The sequence below is a fragment of the Podarcis cretensis genome, assembly GCF_951804945.1.
Source record: "Podarcis cretensis genome assembly, chromosome: 6".
In the NCBI taxonomy this organism is placed as follows: domain Eukaryota; kingdom Metazoa; phylum Chordata; class Lepidosauria; order Squamata; family Lacertidae; genus Podarcis; species Podarcis cretensis.
Window position 1 is genome coordinate 77,617,791 of NC_137175.1, and position 19,888 is coordinate 77,637,678.

Below are 19,888 nucleotides of genomic sequence, written 5' to 3' on the forward strand. Positions count from 1 at the left end.
GCATTTGCTTACATGTGGAACAACTCCCATAGCTCAGTGTTAATAGAAAACATAGGTGGCTGGAGGACTCTGGATCGGTCCCCCACATTTCCAGTTGAAGCAGGGATGGGGAAGCTGTGGTCCTCCAGATATTGTTGGACTCTTAATTCCCATCAGCCCCAACCAGCTGATGATGAGAGTTGTAAGCTGACAACATCTGGAGGGCCAAAGATTCTCTATCCCTGAGTTGAAGGATTTCAGCAAGACAGTGGAGAGACACACTTGCTCAAACTAACAGTAAAGACCTATATACTAAACTAGACCATTTGGTCCATTAATGCTAGTTACAACTAAAGCAGATCATCACCACCACCTCCATCATCATCATCATCATCATCTAATTTATATCCTCACCTTTTAAGGGGAAAATTCAGCTACCGGTAATTGGTTTTCAGGTATCCTAACTAACTAACTAGATTTTTAAAAATCCATCGGTTAAGAACAATCTCAGCTGCTAAACAGGATAAGCCTTTTAAACATCAGTAAAGGCCTAAATAAGCAAGCCTAGGTTTTTAACAAGCATCTAAAACATCCAAGCAATGAAGTTTCCTGAATCTCTTGAGGGTTTCCAGAGGGTTGGTGCAAAAACTGAAAAAGCCCATTTCCACGATGTTTCCAGAGGACAATTCATGGGGCCATAGTATAGCCAGCGGGGTCTTCTCCTAAAAATGTGAGAAATGGCTGTGGTGCAGAAGCATTTGTGGGCAAGAAAATAGGAGCTGGGTAGTTAACCCTTCCCTTGCCTGCTGTTTTTCCTCTTCACCCTTCTCCAGCCCTCTATTTTCTCTCCATTTGCAGGGCAGGAAGGGAGGAAAGGGAGGCGGCCAGGTGGAAATGTTGCAGAGGAGACCATGGGTCCGATGAAAGCTTTCCCCCTGCAAATGCCACTCCCCTGCTTCCCACCCTGCTTTGCACATTGGTGCCTCATTGTCAGCAAACAATCAGTTGGGAATCCCTGTCAGTTTTCAATGCATAACATAGTTGTTGTTGTTGTTGTTGTTGTTTTTCCAAAGTAGGGAGGGACATGACATTAAAAACTCAGGTAGTCCAACCTTAGCAACTTTGAGGCAGGGTGGTAGAGAGATAAAGCTGATATAGGTGTCAGATGCCTTAGTTAGGGTAGGGCAGCAGCAAAGAATGCTGCAGCATATGTTTTGCAATTTCTTTAATGGTTTTTCTGACAGTCTGGGTATATTAAAAGGCAACCCTAGTAGGGCTGCCCAGGGCAAGATGCATGTTTCTGTTGAGTTTTTTAATTTGCAAAGTCAAAGTCTTTACTTTGATCTGTACTGCAGTTTCATAGGCAGGTGTCAACCCTGCTGCCCTGCCTGCAACCTTTTTGCAGGGTTTTTTGGAAGCCACTCCTGGCTTGTTTAGACTTGTTTAGCTTGTTTTCAAAAGTTATCTGGTGTCAACACATTAACAGACTCTGGAACAGATGGATCTCGCCTAAAGTTGGGAAAACATCTCATCGCCAGTGGAACAAGGAAGATCCATTAGTGGAACAGGCTGTTTCGTACAGCAACCAAAAGCCAAGGCCAAAGCACATTCTGAAGTCAAATCTGGTGCAAATGCCTCGATCGACCATAACCTTGAGAGAGGAAAGATCTTAACCTAACACTAAATTGTTAACAATGGACGAGACAGCCCAGTTACTGCCTGCATAACAAAGCACAGGTCGGCACATTAGAAGAAATATATTGATTTTAAATTTCATTTATTGCTTCTTTCATCTCTTGCATTGTGTTTCATTGTATTACAATGAGTGCAAATGGAATGCAAATTGTATTACAATAAAATGCAATGTAAGTGCGGGGGGAGCAATGAAAATGCAATTTTAAAAAAGCATACAGTGTCTATCACAGCGCAAGACAATTGCTACAAAAAAATGGGAACCAAACAGACCAGCTGGGTGTTACAGTGCTTTGTCCTTCTGCCAGGACGTTTGGAATGATTTTACACAGTAAATGTGCAGCCTTTTCCCACCTAGTTCTCCGTATGGCTCCCACTTTACCTCCCACGACAGGCAACACACCTTGGGAGTACAGATCAAGTCAGGAAATGCCACCTGGCCTGACTGTGGAGTTTTCTTCTCTGCCATGCTCATCAAAGAGGATATGTAGGGTCAGCAACAACTTGCAAAAGAAAAAAGCATTCCCAGCAGGATGCTCACTCCCCTGAACCTGCTGCTCAGTTCTGGTGTTGTTTGCAGCGGCACTCAGGAAGTGATACCGCCAGGAGACCTCACTTGCAGGCACTGAAAGAAGCTTTGATGATGCAGCAGACACAGGTTGCTTATTCTGGGCCTCTTCTTCTTTTCCTTAATGGAAACTTCACATGTGCAAAGATCTCTCGTCTTACATAACAGCTCCTTCAGAGCCCCATAGAGAAAAGATGCTTCAAAGTAATGGATCATGAAACGTCATCTCAAACCAATTCTTCTGTCTTCAGGATATTCCTGTTGTGTTCGTAGCTAAGTAATAGAGCAGGTTCCAGCAAAAAGTGCCAACAAGATTGGATTCCCCCACCCCAATCCTCTGCTAACTTGAAAAGTTGTTTCAGAGAGTATGGTTTGGTAAAGGCAACAGATGGTTTCTCCAATGCAACAAATGCCAGAAACTTTGGATATTGTGTTTTAGTCTGTTCATTCAGGACTAGCCACGAGTCTTTGCACAATCATTCTTTCCTTTACATTTCTCCTTTATGCAAGATTAATTCTTCCACATCCCCCATTTGAAGCTTCCAAAAATATGATGAAATAAATTATCTGCTGGATTTAATGAAATAAAAAACTGAAAACATGTCAGTGAGGAATATAAATGCTAAGAATATTTGCATCCAAGGACTGAATTTAGTTCTTCACAAATATGACTCTTACTTGCAAGTATCTGAAGAAGTGTGCATACACACAAAAGCTTATATTCAGAACAAACTTAGTTGGTCTCTAAGGTGCTATTGGACAATTTTTTTATTTTTTTTATTTCGACTGCATCAGACCAACACGACTACCTACCTGAATTGCAAGTATCTGTCTATGTGACACGCCAAGACTCTTCACATTATGAAAACAATGTACACAATTATGAGTTTACAGATCTGACAGTGCCAGAAATTTCTGTTAAAACTAACGATTTACGCTGGCTGAAACCTGATTTCAGAAGGTCTCTTTCAAAAGTATTGAAATGGTAATCTGAAGGCTGTTAGGTGGAGAAATAGCTTAAAGGTAAAGGTAAAGGTACCCCTGCCCGTACGGGCCAGTCTTGACAGACTCTGGGGTTGTGCGCCCATCTCACTTAAGAGGCCAGGGGCCAGCGCTGTCCGGAGACACTTTCGGGTCACGTGGCCAGCGTGACATCGCTGCTCTGGCCAGAGCCAGAGCCAGAGCCGCACACGGAAATAGCTTATTCCCCATCAAATTTGACCAAAGCAAAGAATTACAGAAAGTGAGTCAAGCAAAACTATTTTCATCAACAGGTGACCTATAGGTTAGACTGGTTCATTGATCATAACCATTAGAAAGATCTGCCATTCTTAAATGCAGACTATCTTGGACAGCACAGAAGAAACTGGCCTGACAAGTTTAAGGCAGTGAATATAGAATTTTCGCATTTTACTCTCCGATAACCCCATGGGGAAGGTTAGGCTGAGAAATAGTGACTGCCCCAAGATAACCCAGTGATCTTAAAGTAAGAATTTGAACCCAGGTCTCTTTATCTAACTTCTGCATGCTAGCTGCTGCATCTACATGGCATAAAATGGAGTCTTAAATGATGGGCGTGTGATATACAAGCGCCTGGAGTCTTTCTGTACAGACAGCAGGACTGCAAATGAAGCAAAACTAGGTTGAGCTAGGGCAGGAAAAGCTTGAGAATTGTAGCATATTGGACCCACTTGCCTCTCACACTGCCTTTGGCACATTCTGAGTAAACTCCCACCCCTCCCTGCTCTGCTCTAAATGTCCTAATAAAATTCTGAAGGGAGTGCATGCCTTTTAGGTGATAGATGCATTCCTGTGGCAGTATCATAGGCACCCATTGCTAGCTTTGTGCTTCTGACACTTAAGAGAATCAATTGATTAAATGACGGCTGGAAGGGGCATTTTTAAAGAAACATTTCAGCAGCTTGATTTAGTTCAATCATTAACCCATTTAATCAATTTCAGGCGCTTATTTCTTTCCCCAGCAGAGCCATTTCTCTATACCCATAAGCTGCAACCTAATTTAATTTATCCCCCATGGGGGATAGTGGGGAAAAAGACTCCGCTTTGACAGTTCTTTAATTGGAATAGTGTTCACATTCTACTTTGTACATAACCATATTTTGTTTCTATATGCATTAAAGAATAAGCAAAGATGTGTGGTTAAAAGCTCATAGGCCAGAGCAATAGCCTAAAGTTGTTCCAAAACCAATGTTGTTCCATATAAGTTGCCCAGTGGTGTGAAAAAAATAATCTTAGCTGTTACCATTTGAGACAGATGCTTTCCGTATTTTGTCGAGTCTAAAGCAGCTGTTCATCATAAGCAGGTATGGCAAGTCTGAGAAGAGATTGTGCTCCTTTTGGGGTTTTTAAGGGGAAAGCAAAATCCCTTCTGTAGTGCCACTTTTGTTGTCACCTACCCACAAACATGCTGTTCAGGAGTCGTCCTTGTCAACCATCTTTGCTTTCATCCTAGAGAACTGGTGACGATAAATTGCTGGATTCTATTTTAGTTAATGGATTTTTTTTTAGAGAAGCCGACACAGCAGAATTTGCATTCTGCTATAAATTAAGAGGGAATGATGATATACACTTAGTGGCTGACGCTGGTATGTGAAATAAATCAAAGTTAATCACTGGAATATCCGGTTTTGGCAAGGACCAACCTTTAAAATGAAAACAACAGAAACAAGCACGATAGCTGAACTATAGCAACATGCGTTCTACCAACTTGTGGAACACCGTCAGCCTCTAATTAAACTGTCAAGTAAACTGAAGGACAGGAATTTCAGCAAAGATGCTTTGTGTATTGTTCGGGTGGTGTGTATATATAGATAGATATTTCTTATTCTAAATTAAAGTTCATAAACATTATGATGGGGGAAATAGACCAAGGACTGAGAGTGGAAGCTTCATAACACTTGAAATTTTAGCTAAAGGGGTATATGGGGGTGGGGGAATTCCAAAGGAATCCAGCTTTGCCATTATTATTTCTGTTTGTTTGTTCGTTTGTTGCCTTATACCACAAAGGTCTCAAAGCAAATTTAGGAGTGCATGCAAGATAATGCCAAAAGTGGTCCTCTACTAATTTCCCACAATTGAAACTCCCTTTTCTCCAGCTGCATTAATCTGATCACCATTAAAACAGTGAACTTACAAAAGCCAAACAGAAGAAGAAAAGGTTAACTATCAAATGCCTGCAAATGACAGAAAGTTTTGGCCTAGCATCAAAAAGATGGCATTGTTGGTGCCAGGTGGGCTTCCCAGAGGGTGGGAAGCATCATAGGTGTCCTCAGGTGTTTTTCTAGGGGAAGCAAAGTAAATACTACAAACATGACCATCATTTCTGGTAGATTTTATAACTAAGCACTGCCCAGGCCTCTGAGAAACTTGTCTTCCTGGTCTACCCTTCAGTTGTTTCACAGTTCGTAAATCTGCTCTCTTATCTAAAGGCAGACCTGAAATCCAGACATTGCCTTCCCACTCGCCGCTGGAACCCAAATCCTTTCCCTAGCTTCCTTCGTCCCTTCCCACCTTTAACGAATTGCACAGTTGCTACAGTCAACTTCACAATATGCCCAGCTCAGCATAACAAGCTAACAACAGTGGACTGTATTTCATGGTTGTAATATGCTACTCTTAACTCCTCGGTACCCCATCCAAAATGGGGATAACAACACTGGCTTCCTTTGCAGAGTTGATGTAACCCAAGCTGTCTCAGCCACAGCCCCACCCCTGCAATGTGGGTATAATAATGATGGCCTTTAGCTGAATTAGCATTAGCCCAGTAATTCTCTTAAATGTTATGGACAATTTTTGTATGGAATAAGGCTTGAGTAAGAAGAATCCTGAGGTCCTCCTTTCTTGGCTCCTACCTTCTGTTTTTGAATTGACACAATACTCCCCAATCACAGGTACTCTATAATTCTGGATCCTTGAGTTGTTTTATTTCTTTTTCAAAAACTGTTTTAAATTAACCTTTATTAAATTTTAAGAAACATAAATGGAAAAAATATTATAGCTGTCAAAACAATATCATACACTCCAAAGCCATAAAGCTCACTGAATGTCATTGGATCAACCTTTCTCTTGCAGCCTAACTGACTCCTCACAGGGTTGTTGTGAAAGTTAAAATACGAATTGGGTTCTGACACTATGAACTCCTTGGTAGAAGTGTGGGTTAAAAATTGAATTAAAAATTGCGATGCTTTGCTGCATGGAACACGGTAATATTTTACCTTATTCTGGGTTTTACCCATGAACACTAAATATGTTGTAGGTTTAGATTAAAATTAAGCAAGGAAGATAAAAGATTAGTGTAGGGATAAGTGATGGCAGTTGTGATCATTTGCACATTTACTTGGGGGCAAACGCCACTGAATTCAGTAGGACTTAGTTCAGAATAAGCATGCATAGTACTGTGTTGATTACATAATTAGACTGTAGTCACCGATATTCCCAATGGTGGCCAGAGGAGTTGCTTCCTTCTCCTGGGGAACTGAGGATAGATGCCAGGGCAAAGGCGAAGAAGCAAAAGTGATCTGCAGACAACAAGAGCAGGTCTCCTGGCAGTTTCCTTCTTTGCCCGGATTGTGTGCTGGCACAAAGGCTGACTCCATGCAGAACTCCCTTGTCCTGAGCCTTGGAAGTGACCACCTTGACAGTTGCTTGATGGCCCAAGCAAGGGAAAGGTCAGTAGGTCCCAGGGTTCCGGGCAGAGAAGAAAGTGAGGCAGGGCACCTCAGTAAAGGGACCTAGGCATGGGTTTCAGGACCATGGTCAGTGATCCAGCAGCTGGGGTACGAGGTGCAAGTTGTCTCAGCAGTGTCCTGGCTTAGCTATCAGATCTTTCTAGCCTGGACTTAGCTGCTCATTGACTAGAGGCTCCACCCCCTGAACTCTGAATGTAGCCAGGGGCAGCGCCTTCATCTGCAGCTGCTGGCTTGTTCTAGACCTCAGCATTTGAAACTGCAGGGATAGCTCCTCCACAGATCTATAGTGTCTCCTTGGAGCTTAGGAGATAAGATGCTGGTTCCAGTGACAGCATCTCCGCATGGGATGGGTGAGGGGATGAATGCATCTCCCCACCACCACCCAGGGCTGCTGTCATCAGAGGGCTCAATCTCCGATGATTCTTGGTGTCATGACAATCCTTGGGCCACCATCTCAAACAAGACGCACAATGGGCTCAAACCTGATAGTGGGATTCAGAATGGGAAGCTCCTGCTTCTCCTGGCACATTAGATGGCCACCAAAATTTTGTGCAGATATTCCCCGACTACTCATTCTCTTCCAGAGGTGCAGGGGAAAGAACTGGAACAGGGTTGCAGTTCTATTGTCCTAAGAGATCTTTCTTCTTCCCTTAGCAATGCAAAAAGAAGGTATGTTAAATGTTAAGAAAAGCCACCACACCGTTTTGGTTTTCACAGCCAATCAGCTGTTGCGACAAGGGGAACAGAGGACATGGGTGGTTTTCACTGTAGGGGGTGGTGGTGGAGGGCATCAGCATAGTGAGGTTTCTGTGGTGTACCACAAAGAGTTTCACATTTCCTCTTGTAGCAAACCAGTTGCATGCTGAAGGAAAGCAGATGAAAACAAAATAATTTAATTAAGGATGTAATCCTTCCGTGTCAGTCACTAATGTCTGCTGCCTGCAGCCACCTCCTAGCTATGCCTCACCTGACAGTACAGCTGAATATACCTTTTCTTTAAACAAAAAAAAACAAGGAAAGGGGCAATCCCTGCAAACAGGATTAATGAGTATTGCTTTAAACTGTAATTTTCTGCTGGCTCCGGTGATTAATGTTTCCTGCTCTGTCATAACACTGTCCAACTAAAGTCTGGCACTGTGAATTGTGACCTTGCTTGCAAATCGAGCTGGCAATTAAACTGGGCGAATGTCCTAATCTTGCCTGCATTCTGTGCTGCAGAATTAAATTATCTGTTGGGATATGGGAAAAGGAAATGATTCACTACAGCTGGAGTGTAAAAGAGGATGTGTGGCAGCTATTCAGGTGTTTTGGATCACATTTATCACTAGCTGTTGAAGCCCCTGACTTCAACAGAATCTCATTTGAAGACAAATCATTCTCTCCTTTTGGAATGCGTTAGCGATAGTGGTTGATGATCAGAACTTCACTGTGACACACGGTAAGGACACAAAGGTTAGAACAAGCCATATAATAAAAGTGGCTATTTTTCACGTTTAATATACTTGGGGTTTATATAGTGCTTTTTAGAGTTTTCAGAGCACTTCATATCGGCATTATCTCATTACAACCCTGCAAGGTAGGTCATTAAGGTAACAAAGGAAATGACTCTGTGCGAGAGGACAAATGGGTGGACCCTCTCCCTCAACTGTCTGTTAGATAGAAAGACAAAGGCGAGAGTTGAGGTGCGTGAGCCAGAAGCTGGAAGCTGCCTGCAGACTGAGCAGTTGAGAGACAGAGCCATGCCTGATTTCTGCTTGAACCCAAGGCTGTGGCTATGGGAGAAGCAAGACCCGATTGGGGTGTTAATGCTATGAGCCTCTAGGCTCAGGTTTCATATAGGTATAAATAAACCATATATCATAAAGACACCACAGTCTCTGCCATTCCTCATTCCGAGGAAACCAAACCCTGGATAAGAGAGAGAAGAAGAGAAGAGTTTGGATTTGATACCCCGCTTTCTCACTACCCTAAGGAGTCTCAAAGCGGCTAACAATCTCCTTTCCCTTCCTCCCCCACAACAAACACTCTGTGAGATGAGTGGGGTTGAGAGACTTCAGAGAAATGTGACCAGCCCAAGGTCGCCCAGCAGCTGCATATGGAGGAGCGGGGAAGCGAACCTGGTTTACCAGATTACGAGTCCACCGCTCTTAACCACTACACCACACTGGTAGAGCATGGTAACCCCGGAGTCTCACACTGCTTGGAGATTTGGGTGACGTGGTTTCCAGCTGCCTGGTCTAAATGTGAATTGACAAATCCTCCCTAAAATGAAATGCCCCAAATCTGTTCCATTACCAGGTAGTTTAATATCAGGGATACAAAGTTCACAATAGATGTCCCCGTCCCCTCCAATCAACCGTAAGTAAATAAATTCAGCTGGTATCAATGTTGTTGTGTCATGAGGGATGGATTTCTTAGGTCTTTGTACAAGCTGAATATCAAATGTTGACTAATACTCTGGAGAAACACAATCCCCCAGGGCTTGAAATTTCTTTATGGATCCCTACACGGTTGAAAGATTCCCCAAGAACCTGGCTATCACAAGTTCACAAAGAAAAAAACCACGTACCATTATATATTTAAAATGGTTAATTTGATTACACAGGACTCTAGATTACATAGAATAACAGGAAACAGAGCTAATTACAGTTTAGAATCCAAATTTGCAGAGCTCAGAAAGCAACAAAACTGATTTAAGGGTTGGATCCAGACGTCATCATCTTTAGAGTAGACCCACTGAGCTCGGTCCATGAGATTTCAGTTGGAATCATAGAATTGTAGAGTTGGAAGGGACCCCGAGTCATCTAGTCCAACCCCCCTGAAATGCAGGAATCTAGTTATAGTTTACTTAAGTTCCATTGATTTCAAAGTGTGACTCGCAGAGCAATCCAAAATACAGTAAGCTAGTGTCATTATGCCAAGGTAAATCATACCCTTCCATTCTGGAGGATTTTTTTGGTTCCTGGTCAGTGGTGCAGCCAGGAATGGGCCTTAAGGCCATAGTCCGGGACCCTGCAACCCAGCCCCCACCCCCATGACCATCCAAAGAGTGGCAGCTATGGAAAACAGTCCCCGCATCACCACCTGGGCCAGTATGGGCAAGCCAGGGCCCCTGAAGGAAGCATGCTTCCTCCTTCTTAAAAGCATTATAGACTTGGGGTGGCCAGACAGGCATGTATGTTGTTACAGATGCTTATCATATTGTTTTTATTTTAAATATATTATTACATTCCATCCCAATCTCTGAGCGGTGAGCGATTCCAGGGGTGCCAGATGCGTTTCCCAGAGTCTGTGGTTTCTTTCGGACAATGGGGCACAGTGGAGACTGTGGTGTCTTTAGGATATATGGTTTATTTACACATATATACAACCATAGCCAGAGACGGAGAGAGTGCAGGCAATTCACATCCCAAGAGGGTCCTGTTCCTTCCATTGCTGCAGCCTCAGATTCCAAGAGACCCCAAACATTGTTTTATGCTGGGGAGAGAGCCAGACACAGACAGCCCACTTTGTGCTCTGCCCCCTTCCACCTTGCAAAACTGACACTTTCCTGTTTGTTTACCTCATTGCCCACTGCAGTTCTGTCCCTCCCTCCTAAAACTCTGGCCTTTTGTCTCTGCTAACTATCTCTCTCCTTAGAGAAGGGCTTTTTCTTTGTACTCTCCAGAAAATGGTGCTTCCCCCGCCCCCCAAAGCCAAAGTCTGTTTTATTCTCAAAGTCATGATGGCGCTAAGATTTAAGTGAGTTTAAAATCTGAAAGTGCACATTCTCAAAGTATTGATTTTGGTTATACTGTAATCGGGTTTTTAACTTTATCCACCTCACCGCACCCCCATGTTTCAGGAATGCAGACACACAGTTGTAGAGCATGGAATCACAGCTCTGGGTGGGTGGGTGCATAATGTCAACGGTGTGCTTTGTAACTAAAGCAATACATGTGGATTTTCTTAAGGGGATCCCCATAAGGCCATTAAGATCTGTGTCCAAAATCACCTAGCTGCATCACTCTTCCCGGCCACAAATAATTTCTGCAGGCGGCTCCCCTGCCTTGTGACTTTTAGATAGGAAACTATCTCTTCTGTCTAGCTTGAAGAAAATGTTATACAGCTCACATTTGACCTTCATTCTCTTAACGTATTGTTTCATTCATTAGTAAAAACCAGCAGGAGCAGATTAGATCTAATGAAGAAAATGTGTTCCGTTCGCATTTATTACCAGTGACAAAACATCACCAGTGGGATGCCTGCTTTTCTTACTGGTGCCAATTCTCTTGATATTATCACTAGCTTTGTAACATTCAGTACTTTTTTTCTTTTTGGTCAGGGCCTCAGCACAGAAAATATACTAATCTCAGATTTCATTGCCTATAAAAGGAAATGTCTTAGTCTCATGGTTAATGGGGGAAAGCATTGAAATATGACTTGAACCTTAAACATACAAAGCTTTTTTTAAAAATGCATTTTTCTCCACATATCCTGTTACAGAGTATAGCAAGAAAAACCACTGGATTAGAAAGGAGGAAATATTGTAATATTGGGGGTTAGATAAAGGTAAAGGTACCCCTGCCCGTACGGGCCAGTCGTGACTGACTCTAGGGTTACGCGCTCATCTCGCTCAAGAGACCGGGAGCCGGCGCTGTCCAAAGACACTTCCGGGTCACGTGGCCAGCGTGACGAAGCTGCACTGGCGAGTCAGCACCAGCGCCGCACACGGAAACGCCGTTTACCTTCCCGCTATAAAGCGGTACCTATTTATCTACTTGCACTTAAGGGTGCTTTCGAACTGCTAGGTGGGCAGGAGCTGGGACCGAACGGCGGGAGCTCACCCCGCCGCAGGGATTCGAACCGCCGACCTTACGATCAGCAAGTCCTAGGCACTGAGGTTTTACCCACAGCGCCACCCGCGTCCCTGGGGGTTAGGGGAAGGTTAATGGGGAAATAGAACTGCTTAAAGTTTTCTACAATATACGATATCTTTATTGTCATTGTCCCATGCAGAACAATGAAATTTTTTGGAACACACTGGCCAGGCACATCCTTTTGGTGGATGCAAACTGAAGGTGATACACAGAGCTATGGGAACTAAATAGTTACACGTTTGCTTTTTGATGCAGGATGATTCTGGGAATGTTCTGAGTATGGAAAACTGATTATAGAAGGGGACAAACCTCCCCCCCCCAGCTAAGGATGAGGCAATCCAAATCTTTGTGTGTAAAGGACAGGATGTCGTTTTAAGTCATGGACAGGCGGGGCGGGGACACACACAGAAAGCTGAATTTGGGCTCCATATGCATCATGGGGCTCTAGCTATCACCCTGGAGATACGATATGGGAGCAGTGGGCTTTGGTGTCAGTTTTAGTGTTTAAGCTGTGTCTCCCTCTATGTTCAAACCTAGGGAGGGAGATAGAATTTAAAACCAGGTATTACAAAAAAAACAAAAAACCCACCCCCCCCAACTACAACGTCACCTCCTTTCAAAGGCAGCCAACCCCTAGTGTTGTGTCCTTGAACTTCTCATCGCTCAGAGAAGTGGGATGAGCATCAACTATGTATGTGTTGCCATGAAGTATGTGCCACTAAAACGGATTTTTCAGTGATGGCAGCACTTCAGTAGTCGGTGGCAGACAGGAGCATTGCTAGCTGATTAAAGAACTCAGGATACAGACCCTGATACAGTCATCCTAAAAGCAAAGTAAAATAAATAAATTTAAGCTTGGGAAAAAGAGGGGAAAGGCAAGGTATCATGGGCATTCCACCATAGCTCCAGGTTAAAAGAAAAGCTTCTGGTTTTTTAACAAAAGTTGTTTCCAGTGTTCTTTTCAATTCATTATAAATCATTTCCCAGAAAGCTTTTGCTATCTTACATGTCCACCACATATGAAAAAAGGTACCATACTTTCCTTTTCAGGTCATTTTCTCCGAGGCATGCCAACCTGCCCAGGTGTGGAACACTTAAGTCTGAGGCCACAGTTGGGACTCTTAAAGTCCACTTCTGACTGTGCCTTGGCAAGTGGAACTTGAATTTCTCATCTTTAAAATTTTCAAGCCCTACTGGGACTGGCATTAGTCATAAGTGTTTTTCCAGCTTCCCAGCAAGGCACAAAGCCATACGAAACTTTGGTACAGATCTGGAGGAGATCAGACAATGTTATTTTGCGGAGGGGGGGCAAAAACTACAAACCCCGATGAGCTGTAAATAAACACTTATGGATTGTATCACAAAACCCATACTTTGTGGCACAAAATGAGTACAACACTTAAGTATACTTTCGAGCTGGACTAGATTTGGAAGTTTTCAGTTACTGGATCTCAGTACAGATACAGTATTTGGGTGGGGCGATGTTCAATTAAGTTTTTCAGTATAATGTTGACGAGAGCTTCCTGAAAGTGAAATGAGAATGACCAGAGCAAAGAAGTAGTGAGAGAAGAGGAGTATTCTGGAGGTAGGGGGAGAAAGTGAAGGGTAAATTACCTTTTAGCAGCTTGCATGTTCAAAAGAATACTGCTCTTGTAGCAGCAATGATATCCAAAACCTACCTGGCTGTAATAGAATAAAGCGGAATAGGAAACATATGTTTGGCAATTATGTGATTGGTGCTTGATATTTTACAAAGCATTTCAATGTTAAAGAAGATACAAAAATGCAAAGCATATACATTTGAATTTTGTGCCGTCCATTGCACGCATGGTGACCTTACCACTCTAATGGAACACTGTAATTGTAAAAAGAGTCCAGTATTTTACCAAATTAAAAGATGGTACTCATCTGGGTGCAGAAGGCACACAGGGAGGAGACATCTTTTAGTGCTGGAATGTTTTGTTTTAAATGAAGACTAGTGTTCATAATTATAGAGAACCACTACTAGACTGTGCTAATTTCTAGTTCTTTTCTGTAAGTCACCCACAGCCCAAATTCATTTTAAACATTGGGAATTTGTGATCAGATGCTATCAATACAAAAAGCAACTGATCCTTAATATGAAATTTCATTTTAGCCATTATCAGCCACTATAATTCTTATCTATATTAAAACCTATATTTTTTGTTTTGCTTCTTTCCAACTTCACATTTATATTCTGGGGTTTGTGAGCATAGCTTTTTTAGAAGAAGAAGAAGAAGAAGAAGAAGAAGAAGAAGAAGAAGAAGAAGAAGAAGTCTGTCCAGACATCGATTTTGAAATATCCATAAGCGTAATTTAGGATCCAGTGATGACTGCCAAGAAAATCTGTCATCATCTATTATTTGCTACAAAGCAAGCATGAGAGAAACACAGGTGCCTCGCAGCATCCACAGTCATTCAAAAAGCAGATGAAACCCTTTTGGGACAAAATGATGAAAAGAGAAATCTGTCAACATAGTTTGCAGAATGAGAGCTGGGAAAGTCTGTACCTAGTAGAACAAATGTAACAAAAACCAAAAAGGAAAGAAAGAAGAGAGTAGCTATTGCTAGACACTGTGTCCACTACAGTACTTAAAGTGAAATTACATGAGTATAGAAACATTTATCTCCAAGGGTTTGTACCAGCATGCTGCCATTAAGTATATGAAAGACAGGGCTGTGGTTCTCTGTTTTAAAAAGAAAAGAAAGTCTTAGCCATACAATGACATGGCTGTTCTCTCATTTCTGGGAATATGAGTCTTTCCAGTGAGATTAATAATAATTGACACCTCAGTACAACAGCCCTCCATGTGTGGTAGAGACATGGTAACTGCCCACCAGATTTTTAACTCCTTTCCAGATTTCAGGTGGGGGGGTGGGGGGGCAGCGAGAAACACCCATTGCTCTGCTTTCTGCATGCATAAAATCCATCAGTGTTAATAAAAAATGAAGGAAATCCAGTTCAGATTGAAAGTATAGATCTGCAGATCCTCTTCTGCAGGTACAAAGCTTTGTGCATGCCAGAGGGGTTACAATGGCAATCCAGTGTTGATAACTGGTCTCTGTTATTGAGTGGCTCTTAGGGGGCTGCCTGTGATCTAAAATGATGCTGATGGATATGCACATCTGAGCCTTCATCAGCGGAGCAGCCTTCACATAGCACCTTTTATTTTGTCGCTGTTATTGATCACTTTGGCATCTCGTCTTCCCTTCTTCCAGGGGTGTTCAAGGTGGTGTACATGACTCCACCCCCATCCCATTTTATTGTGAAGTTGAGACTATGATGTAGTTAGGTAATTTTAGGCCATGGTGGGGAACATGATGCCCTCCAGATGTTGTTGGACTGCAATACCCATCAGCCTCAGCCAGCATGGGCAATGGCCAGGGATGATGTGAGATGTAGGCCAGCAACATCTGGAGAGACACAGGTTTCCTGCAGTTGTTTTAGACTTTGGAGTGATGGCTTTATGTGGCTCCTTCTTTAGATGCTAACAGTATTAATGTGTTAATTCAGCCCTGCTGTGTTTGGAGCTCCTCTTGCTTTTTCTGTTGAATTCTACCCCAAATATTGCCCATTTCCTCTGTTCATGTTTAACTGCAAAATACAGCTCAAACCTAAAAGCAACTCAATTAGCAAGCCGGAGCCTAATGTCTTTTGTAGTGTTATGGCACTATTTGTTGCACCTACGTAAGGAGGAAAGAGCAGACTTAGACTGCGCACATTACCAATTACACCCATCTTCAATGCCCTCCCACCTCTGGTATTTGAAGCTGAGTACACATGACATTAGCCACAACTCATATGCATCCTACACTTCCTTTAAAAGTGCAGCTTTTAAAGAAATACCACTGTTTGATTCATTTCTCCTCAAACCAACATCCATCCGATTTGAAAACATATTGCTGTTAAGCTGAAGTATGTACATTTCAGACAGAAGACAATGCATGTGCAAATGACAGTTTCATTGAATTGGCGTTTGAGGGGTGGGTTGCAGGCATGGGAAAAGGAACCTGGTATTGCACATTGGGTGAAAACATCTCGATCCTCTGATGTGTACAGCAATGTAAAAAAGCAAAAATGCAACAGCCACAAACCCCTTACAGTCTCTCATCTCTTCCCCCTCCCCCAAATGTTCTAAAATACAGTGCTTTCTTGTGACCAGTCTCTGTTTCAGGATGTCCTTTCAATATTCATACAGTGTGTTTCGCACTTTCCATAGTGGCTGTTGCACCGGCAAGAGGTGGGAGGAGACACTCTAGCAATGGAGCACAATTGTCCCAGTGATTGGATAGGCTAATGTTTCAGTACGCTGCCTCTAAGTTCCACTCATCTACAAAACATTTGTAGGAGTTGTCATATGTTATGTGTGCGCATGCACATTCTGCCTCTTGTGCCTATGGCAGGCAGAAGTTCAGCAGGTAATGTGTTTATTGTACCAAAGATATGCAATAATAGGCAATGACATTGTCAATCTCTCTCGCTCTCTCTTTCTCAAAAGCACATAAACCCTGCCAGGGCAAATGTAGCTACTCCTCTTATGAAGTCATCCCACATATCCACAATTCCCTGTGATGGAGCCAAGGGATAAAATAATTGAAGACTAAATTACAGGAAGAGTGTGTGTGTGTGTGTGTGTGTGGTTAGATTCAAGTGATGTTTAGGCAGGGAGAAAATCAGCACAGCCACTGATCTAGTCCAGCAATGGCTTCTTTTCTTTTTTAACAAGCATCTGTATCTCTCATGCACCATGTGTTAGAAATTAGTGGCTATTTCAAATTCCTAAGGCAAAGTTTCCTGCATGTTATTTTTCCATAACGTTGCTACAAAGCTCTGAATGGCAAGAGATTCTTTACTGATCTTGATGTTTCTCCCCTTTCTGGCAAAAAACGATGAGCAGTTTATGCTCCAGTAGTTAATAACTGCCAATTCTCCCTCTGGCTATCCCCTGGCTCCGTGATCTTAGTACACAGTTCCCAATATGTTTTCATAATAACGTTTTCCACATATTCTCCTTCATTTGAGCCTTCCTTCTCCTCATAGCACCTTCCCTAAATCCCAGAACTTCCAATAGCCTCTTAACCCACCAAATGCCCTCTGCTAAATGTATAATGGTTAAGAGTGTTTATTAAATTACCGTATTTTTCACCCTATAGGACGCACTTTTTCCCCTCCAAAAATGAAGGGGAAATGTGTGTGCATCCTATGGGGCAAATGCAGGCTTTCGCTGAAGCCTGGAGAGCGAGAGGGGTCGGTGTGTACCAACCCCTCTCGCTCTCCAGGCTTCAGGAAGCTGTCCACAAGTCTTGGGAGCCCGGCGGGAAGTCACGCCGGGCTCCCATGGCTTGCGGACAGCAGCCTGCAGCCCGAAACCCAGGGAGTGCAGTGGAGCGCCCCCGGGCTTCGGGCAGCCTGCCGCAAGCCTTGGGAGCCCGGCGCGACTTCCCGCCGGGCTCCCCAGGCTTGCGGATAGCAGCCTGTTCTGGGAGCTAGGGTCGGGCGAAGCTCGGGCTTCCCCTGCCCAAGACCCGCGCCTGGGGGGGAAATAAAAATTTGTTTCTTTATCCCCCCCCCGCAAGACTGGGTGCGCCCTATGAGCCGGTGCACCCTATAGGGCGAAAAATACGGTATATGAAGAAAAAGAAAGAATGCTGCTTTTGTAGGAATTTATTGGTGGGTGCACTGTTGTTATTCAATAGGGGGAGAAGCACCCTGCACATGCTCAGATGCCCATAAAGCTATTTTACCAACTGATGTGGCAGAATGATGCACATAGACAACCGTTTTATCATATGTGCCTACTATGTGGTAGGATGAAAGGATAGTCTCACTGCAGGTAGCTGAAATATACCTTGAGAAGAGTTTATCCCAGAGTAGTTGTCATTTTGAGTGGACTCAGATGTGATCAACTATCACCATGATTAGGCCAGAGTTTTACCCTGGGGTATATATTTATTTAAAATGTTTATATCCCACTCCTTTGATGCAAAAGCACCACTCAGGGTGGCTTACAACATTTCAAATGACAATTTCATAAAAAAAACAACCAAGTGGGGAGAGGAGAACACCTTATCCTCTCTCAATCTGGGGGTTCCCTATGCAACTGATGTAGCTCTCCTATCCTAGGGGGGTGGTCCCCCAGCGGGTGCTTCCCACCCCCCACCCCCTGCATCCAGCCAGTTCATGACACAGGTGCAGCTGCTTCGGCATCCTGGTCCCACCAACATCCTCAGAGCTGTATTCTGGGCCAGCTGAAGCATCCAAGTTAACTTTTCAAATATAGCTGCCCAAAGTGGAGGGCGTCGGAGCAATCAAGTGTTTCCCAAACTTAGAGGTCTCCAGCTGTTTGAGGACTACAGCTCCCATCATCCCTCGCTAGTGGGACCAGGAGTCAGGGATGATGGGAATTGTAGTCCCCCCCAAAAAAACAGCTTTAAGGACCAAAGTTTGGGGGAAACAATCCATTTCGGTTGTATCTAAGGTCGTGTGCCTGTGAGTGTTTATTTTATTTTATTTTATTTTATTTTATTTTATTTTATTTTATTTTATTTTATTTTATTTTATTTTATTTTATTTTATTTTATTTTATTTTATTTTATTTTATTTTATTGGTTTAGCTGCATGGAGTTTATTCCGTGTATAAACCAGAGTAGTTTCTATTGGAGTGTGATCTACCCAGGGGATAAGAGTTTGCCCTCGTCTGTGGTACGAGCCCAGATGAGAAGCTGAGGGGCGTTATAATTACCGCCCCCCCTAGGCCGTTTCGCCGCCTCAGCTCCTGTGAAGGGAAATGGATGTTTCGGCGGAGGCCGCCCTTTCGGACAAGGGAGGGACTAGAACTTTCTGCAGCCGGCAGCTCCGCGGCGGGGCTCCCCTGTCAGGCAGCCTGGCCCACGTCCCTCCCTTCCTCCTTCCCTCTCCCCCTACGAGCCCGGCCCGCCCTCGCTCTCTCGGAGCTCAGGCAGCGCCGAGAAAGCCGCCCAGTCGAGCGCAGGAAGGAAGGCAGGCAGGCAGCAGCAGCAGCAGCAGCATAATAATAGGCAAGTCAGAGCGTTACCACCTCTGGCGCCACAAGGCGTGAGGCACACGGACACCGACCCGCCGCCATGACCCACTTCAACAAGGGCCCCTCGTACGGGCTCTCGGCCGAGGTCAAGAACAAGGTAGGACTCGCGGGGAAGAAGATGGTGGTTATCCCAGCGCCTCCTTCGGCTTTTGTTCGTGGACCGGGAGGGACGCGCGGGCGACAAGCCCCCTTTTTTTCCTGAGGGGAGAGAATGGTTTCGCTCTCCTCAGGGTCAGGGAAACAGACGCGCCCCCCCCCCCAACGCACAACTTTTCGGGCGAAGGGGGGGGAGGGGGGAGGGAGAGAAACCAAACTCCCAACTGCCGTTTTTCGTTTCCCTTGCCTGCTCCATCATCACCTCACCATGCACGGGGTTAGGTGGGGGTGGGGGCGCGTGAAAGGCGAAGGTGTTACCCCAGGCTTGCGGTTTTAAAACCGTGTGTGTAATAGGGGGGGAGTTCGTTTACTGTGGGGCACGAGCGAAACGAAGCCCCCACCTCACCCCAAACTCCGGCTGCGTAGGACGAGTGAGCCCCCCTCCCCCTTGCTTCTCGGCAGGAGGACTGGAAGCAGCCCCCACTTTCCCCCTCACCGAGACCACCATTCTCTCCCCCCCCCCTCGTCCCCTCAGAAGACGACGTGTGACCCCCTTGTCCTCGGATGTACGCGTGAGGTAAATCACAGGCTGGCACTCCCGGCACCGCACCCCATCTACCCCATTTTATTTTATTTATTTATGTTTAATGGGTTAGAAACAAAGCCCTTCGCTTCCAACCGCGAAAGAAATCGCTAGAGAGACAAAAAGCGGCTGGCGGGGGGGGGGCGGTGAAGCCGAAGCCCCCGCGGACCCTGAACTCGCTTACTTGACGGGAGAGCCCCCCGGCTTTACCCACACGCCCCCTCCCCATTTTATTTTCCTGGGGGTTTTGGGGGTGGGGACACGAGACGAGAGGGAGGCTTCGCACTCCCCTCCTGCCTGAGGAGACACCGACTGTC

The 19,888-nt window shown here is 44.4% G+C and overlaps 2 protein-coding genes across 4 annotated transcripts in view; both read left to right on the plus strand.

Annotated features, from left to right (window-relative positions):
- Window positions 1–14,104, plus strand: part of ALG14 (ALG14 UDP-N-acetylglucosaminyltransferase subunit) — a 61,474-nt gene extending 47,370 nt beyond the window's left edge. Inside the window, exons 5-6 of one of the 3 annotated variants that reach the window (XM_079981764.1) lie at window positions 12,063–12,140; window positions 14,045–14,104. The gene's annotated coding sequence lies outside the window, so the exon portion shown is untranslated. Of the gene's footprint in view, window positions 1–7,532; window positions 8,143–12,062; window positions 12,141–14,044 lie in introns of those variants that run through there. The other 2 variants (XM_079981765.1, XM_079981766.1) reach the window with 2 other exon arrangements.
- A 4,677-nt stretch (window positions 14,105–18,781) lies between these two features.
- The window catches only part of CNN3 (calponin 3), a 29,090-nt gene continuing 27,983 nt past the window's right edge, over window positions 18,782–19,888 (plus strand). The window contains exon 1 of the mRNA XM_079981683.1: window positions 18,782–18,989. Within this exon, the coding sequence (XP_079837809.1) occupies window positions 18,933–18,989 (57 nt within the window). The 5' untranslated portion in view covers window positions 18,782–18,932. The remainder of the gene's footprint in view (window positions 18,990–19,888) is intronic.